Consider the following 6,609-nt stretch of genomic DNA (forward strand, 5'->3'; position numbering starts at 1 on the left):
TTCGTGACATCAGCAAGCCAATAATCCGGTCTGGGTGACAACGCATCCGCCACAGCATTCTGCTTTCCTGGCTTATACTCCACCTCTGAGTTATTTTCTGTGAAGAATGAGAGCCACCTGGTCATCCTCAGTTAGTGGTGAGGCGACTGAGTCGCAGTGCGGAGTGACGCATGATCTTTGTAGATCACAAGCGGCTTTGAGCCAAGCAGGTGCACTCTGAACTTGACAAGTGCATACTTCATCGCATGTCATGACTTGTCGTAGATTAGGTAGTTCTTCTCCGCAGCTGTAAGCTGGCGAGATTCGAACGCGTTCACCCGATCTCGCCCTTCGGCGTCTGCTTGCAGATGGAAAAGTCCGAAGCATCACAGGCGACACTGAAAGGACGGTCGGAGTCTGGCAACGCCAGTATTGGTGCATGAAGGAGGCTGTCTTTGATCCTGTCAAAAGTCTCTCTATGCTCGTTGTCCCAGCATCAATTTGCATCCTTTTTAGAAGATTCGACAATCGCCGTGTCCCTTGTGCAAGTAGTTGGCGAGACCAAGCCATTTGCGCAAGTCCTATTGGTTCTTTGGAACCGGGCAGTCTACAATAGCCTTGGCCCTAGCGATATCTGCTCGAAGGCCACGCTTCCCAATGAGGCACCCTAGAACAGGGATTTCTTCAGCGCCGAAGATGCACTTATCTGCATTAGCACACAGCTTATTTGTGGGCAAGCCCTCGAGCATCGCTCTCAAATGGACGATGTGGTTTACCTCATCTGTCGTCCCGTGCTCCGCACATCTATGGACGAAGATGTCGTCGAAGTATGTTCGTGCATACGTCCGGTGGGGCCTGAACAACTTCGTCACAAGACGATAAAATGTTACTGGTGCATTTGACAGCCCTAGGGGCATATGCAACAGCTCTCAGAGCATCCCGCTCGGAGTACTCAACGCTGCCAGCGGAATATCACTCGCTCTCATGACCAATTGATAATATACATCGACTAAGTCGAGTGCGCTGTACTTTGTACAGCCCACCATATTGTTCTGAAGAACATCCTTTCTAGGAATCGACGTCTGTGCCGGAATGATGGCAGCATTTGGCTTATTATCAGCGTGAACGATACGCCACTTGCCGTTTGAAAGGCGTCATTGACGTCACACTGCTCCTTGGGCAGGGGCGATTGGCGTGCTTGGAAGTATCTGGATCCCGAAACTAGGTCGACCTCAGGACGCACACCTCGGTCCGTCGGTAGGTACGACGACGTCTTCAATTTCCTTTGCAAAGGATAGTATGAATCCAAGAGATCCTTCAGGATCGAAGATCCACTTCGTGCGCTCAGCACCTTCTTGGTGTCCTCCAGGACAGCTTCATCAAGAAGCAACGACGAGTCAATCTCCTCGATCGGTCGTATAATGACGTGATCGGCTAGATCGGGTGCCTTCAAGGCACCGCCAAACTCTTTGAGGGACATATCGTGCAGCTCAAGAAGAAAATTCACCTTGGGAACATCCTCGAGGGTGACGTCGCCGTCTTCCTCCCCCGTCATACCGTTGGCAAGGGTGTATAGCTGTGCGATCTCGTCTATGGTAGACACACCCTGAGTCAGGGTCGACGCCCTCCGTCTTGCAGATAATATACGGCATCGCCGTCTCCTCTTTATCGCGATTTCACGTCTTGTCGAGACCAGTGGGATCTCGCACTCAGCGTCGTCCAGTGTTCCCACTCCCTGCTCCAACGGAGACTTGATCTTATCAACAACATCCGACGAAGGGCTGCTATTTTTGCAGTCTTCGGCGGTCGTTCGGCGGTCGTGTCATAGACGCAGTCGACGTTGACAGCTTTTGCTGTATGTGCTCAAACAGAGCATTTTCATAACTTGAAAACGCCTCTGTAGCGCACGTATCGCCTCGGGACCTTGCGAAACAAGGTGCTCCACGCCCTCAGGGCCCAGTAGGGACATCAGCTTATCAAGCCTTTCTGCACGCCCTGAGAAAAATGAGAGAGCTGCTGCATCCTCACAGACGATTAGTAGTAACGACTCAGGCGTAGATAGACTACTAGTGATACCAAGTGAAGCGTCGATTTCGTATCTCTTTGCTGAAAGGAAGCAGAGCTAAGGTCATACAAACAGTGAGAGAGCTTACATCAGTTCGCCACTCGGTTATTCCTCCTCCACTAAGCCCTGAACGATGGGATAGAGGCGTCAGCGGGACGCGAGGATACACGAGACCGTTCATGTAGTATGTCGTATAGTCTGTAGACAAATGCACTGCATTGTTAAAAGAGAACTCTACGAGGGGAAGCATGGCGCATCAGCGCATCGGATTCTCAGCGCAGACGCTGCAAAGGACGTCCTTGACGACGCTTTTCATGCTGTAAATTTGACCATCGGTCTGTGGATGGTCCGCTGTTGGCATATCCTGCTTGGCGCCCAGCGTTCTGTACCAGAACAAGTACGAGTGTAGCGGATCGCAATTCACTACCTCCAAGAGTACCCAAAATCTTAATCCAAGGCAAAGACGCTCTTTCGTTCAAAGTTGATATTTTATAGTATTATTTGCAGCAGAGCCGCCTATATCTTAAACTTTAACTTTAACTTTAACTAAACAAATAGTAAAACCTAATCTGTACACATAACTACTGGCAGTCGTGCCACGTAGTGGCTTCGTGTTACGGTGTAGTCACACCATTGTGTGATTTCACTAACGTGTGTAATCCACGCCTATGTACGGCCACACCATCTTATGGGACCCACCCTTTCATACAAGGGTACGTGTAATCCCGTTAAAACAAGCATATGAAATAAGAATGACAATCATAGCTTTCGAAATTAGATCTGACTAAGTTTTCTCTAGAACGACTTTTGGCATCACATTTGTGACGGTTTCGACTCATAAAGAATCAAGCTTCTTATGTGCGCTCGCATGCCGCAAAGTCTACTCACAATTGAGAATGTAATGGCCGCCAAAGACAAGTGCTGCAGCAGAAAACAAGCCGCAATCATTGCGCACGGTACCAGTCATGGCTTCTGCGCTGACCTAGCAGGCACGGCTATTAGCTATCAGTTTTTGTGAGTCACTAAAGTGTAATTCTTGTACTAGAGGTGTTTTTTTGTATTTGCCGCTAAATTCTGTGTGCACCTAAGGAGCAGATACTTTTGGGGAATGTGTGTTAGAGGATCTAAAGAGAGATCTACGATCGTGTTAATCTGATACTAGAAGGGGGACTTGCGCCGTTTGTCGTATGAATAATCGACGCATTACGGCATGACTTTACAACTCCGCCCGCCATCGCTTTTATTATGGATAGTATAATGCGTGAGACCCTTAGAAAACTTTACTATGTGGTGAAAGATATATTTCTGTAAGGCTCCCTTTGGATTTCGGGATTCAACAATGAAACATCAGTGAGCCTAAGAGATGACTTCTCAGGTCGCTGGAATTGTAATAAGCACTTCTATTAACGTCCTGTTGATGAATGTTTCGCCGCGCTACACTTAGGCAAGCCAATCGGCTGACAGAGTATGGAATCAGCAACCGAAAGGCCAGTCGGAGGGACGATTGGTTGGCACTCTGTGTTCTTAGATTCTCACCACCAGTGTCAATGTATTTCTGTCAAAAAACGAGTAGCGAATTCAGCAAGAAGAGAGCGCTGTAAAAAGTCCGACAAAGTTGCTTTAACTGCGAGAGAAAGATGCAACATGCTGCGGGAAAAGGAAAAGCACTTTTCAGGACGATGCGCTTTCTTTAGCATTTGAATGGTTGCATCAACGAGTGCTCATATCACGTTGAGATTGATGACAGGGGCAGAATAATCGTCAGCGAGTCTGGAAGAACACCATGATACTCAAGGAGTTGACGCTACAAATACCGTGATAACAACTATTATTTTTTTTCGGAGCGAACGTTTGACGTGATACGTAACGTTTTAGTACGCAACGTACACCTAACAGTGTTGTCCCTTGGGTGCTCAGACGCACCATGTTAAAGTACCATAATTAGTAAAAGAGCGATTGACTTGTGACGTAGTATTTTGTTCTGGGAACCAAGACATGACGCACTCTTTGATATGGGGCAACACGCGTGGAGAATTTCTTGTCACCAAACCATAGTACGCACTCTACATAAGATGCATTACCCCGTACGGTCGTTAAGAGTTGCTGCCCACTCCTCGCACAGTGCTTTCTGCGACTTTGCTCAATGACCGACATTTCCGCGACCGATGATAAGCTCAACGATTCATCGGGTACCAATCAGACCATGTGGTGATTTCACCGTTTTGCAATACATTCTTCAGCTAGCAGATTCATTATCCCTCTTTCGTCCCAGATATAGGGTGTTACGTAGCATAAAGCACAAGATCATCGTGAGCTTCAGCCTGAAATTATAATAGTGACTGACAGCCTCTAGGACAACCCCAATCAATCCATATATGAACACATAGTCTTTCTCGCCACAAACGCGGAGCCTCACATATCCGCAACGTGAATGTGTCACACGGTGTGACGACTGAGCAGTACTGATACATCATGAAGAGGATAAACCATTCTTAATAACTTAAATCGTGTTTTTTTGCTACCTGTACGGAAGACCGCGACACCCATGTTTCTTCTTTCCATCAGCTATAGCTGTGATTTTATCGTTCCACCAGAGATACCCGCTAACGACTACGACAACCAGTTGTTCTCTCCATGATCGGTATAGGTACACTCTGGAAACCATACCAAATATAGCATTTTTCACCTTCATCAAGAAACCGCGGCCTACTGCTTCTTCTACCCCTCGGGCTCTGCGTAACGGATTTACCAATACCAATATTAAACCTTATGTCCCACACTGACTTTATACTAACTTCTTGCTTGCGCCAAAACCTTTCTGCTTCTTGAGAAGGCACTTCGTGACTCGTCAAAGCTCCAGGAGTACAGAAGTGTTATCATCAAGCTTTTTCGACTTCCTGACGGTCCATGGTTCAGTTCATTGCCACGACACAATTCGGATGACCATATCTCAAATCAAGGCTATCAAAGCCAGAAATATTACCTGAAGGTTCAAATATATCTACAACGCTTCACTAGTGTTTCTGTCACAAGATGCCCGGATAATGTAACTGTACCTACAATGCCTCGGCGTGCTGGGTACTGCTTTCGGCAGTCGCGTGTCGTACGCAACTGCATGGCAGTTTTGAATCTATGAAGACTTAACATAGCTCTACATAGCATAGAATACAACTTACTCTGGGCTGATAGTCTTACTCGGAGAACGTTGCTTGCCTCATTGCCAGAGTCATTCGTCACACGATCTACGTGATACAATAGAGCCTAGTTCCTTCTATGTAGCCAGCGCTGCACATATTCTACTCACCGATTTCCCACAATAGCTTTGTCGACGTTCATGCACAAAAATATGAATCTTCACATTTCGAGCCGAGAGAAAAGGGGCTCGCAAGTCGCAGAAGTTTAGCACGTCCGCAGATCTAGCATTTGTAAGATTTACAAAGCAACTCGGAACCAAGGGATCTCTTACTTCCTTGTCAGCGCCTAGTCAAATTGTTATATGTCCGAAGAGCACAGTAGCACTGTCGCAAGCGACGTATTCAACATGGCACATCTAATGCTTCCTTGCAGACATCTCGTGCAGCCCTGATCGAAATAAAAGGATCGACGATTTCTTTACGAAATGTGCGTTGCATGATACCAAGTTTCACCGTTTTCGAAAAAGTCGGGCGCAACGTTGAGTTTGTTTGAGACGAGAGTATTTCGCTTGAAGAGTTTCTCCCGCCAAATATCTCAAAACGGAAGATAAACAAGCGAATTCCGAGTAAACGGAAGCTGCTACCCTTACAAACGGAGCAAAGAAGATGCGCTGGTACAGAACCCATGGCAGTTGAAGGCACACACACCCGGTAAAACCCAGCATTTTTAAGAGTAGAGTCATGGTACGTACAAAGCACATCCATTGGTGTAACAGGGTTACACGTACCCTGGTAACAGGGGTGTGTGTCACACGAGATGGACATGGTGTGTCTGCATCCAAGCAAAAATACGGTATGTGGCTTGGTAGCCAGTAGTTAATGCATGCATTTAGATTTTATTATATATATTTAGAAAAATCTAAACATTTAAAATCAGGCGGCTTTACCGCAGACGGAAATAAATAAATTCAGATTTTAATTTAAACCGAAGAGTCTATTCCTTGGCGCCTGACTGTTTCCTTCCAGAGCAATGGAGTCGCTACAGATCTTTGCGAGAATGCGAGCGTGAACTGCATCGGGAACGTTTTTCAGGCGGTATCTAGGATCCAGACAATTCGCGATCAAAGCAGGCAATGAAACAACCAACCCATAGTAGCTAGCAAGCTCGGTCTGCATTGCTTGAAGTTGCGCTTTTGACAGCTGCATTCTCTGTTTCTGCAAGGGTACTGTCAATGTGCTTCTTTGGGAACTGGAAGAACGTCACCAACATACGCAATGAAGGATATGAGGCTGCACTTATAGCGGTGGTGATCTTTTCAAAGGAAGCAAGGAACTTGGATAGGGCCTTTGCATTCTCGAAGTCAGATGTCGAAAGTGGATATCCATAAGCTTCTGCCCGGTGCTTTACCTGATAGAGCGCAATTGGCACCT

General features: G+C 46.7%; 1 protein-coding gene across 1 annotated transcript; it reads right to left on the reverse strand.

Annotated features, from left to right (window-relative positions):
- Window positions 1-5,580: 5,580 nt before the first annotated feature.
- On the reverse strand, window positions 5,581-5,903 carry PHALS_05132 (uncharacterized protein; the record flags this gene model as incomplete). The annotated part of the gene is made up of 2 exons (XM_024718804.1): window positions 5,581-5,815; window positions 5,887-5,903. 2 exons carry the CDS (start codon window positions 5,901-5,903, stop codon window positions 5,581-5,583), a joined length of 252 nt encoding a protein of 83 aa, XP_024584166.1.
- Window positions 5,904-6,609: the final 706 nt, after the last annotated feature.

This window comes from Plasmopara halstedii (genome assembly GCF_900000015.1).
Source record: "Plasmopara halstedii genome assembly, contig: Scaffold_2881, whole genome shotgun sequence".
NCBI classification, from domain to species: Eukaryota; Oomycota; class Peronosporomycetes; order Peronosporales; family Peronosporaceae; genus Plasmopara; species Plasmopara halstedii.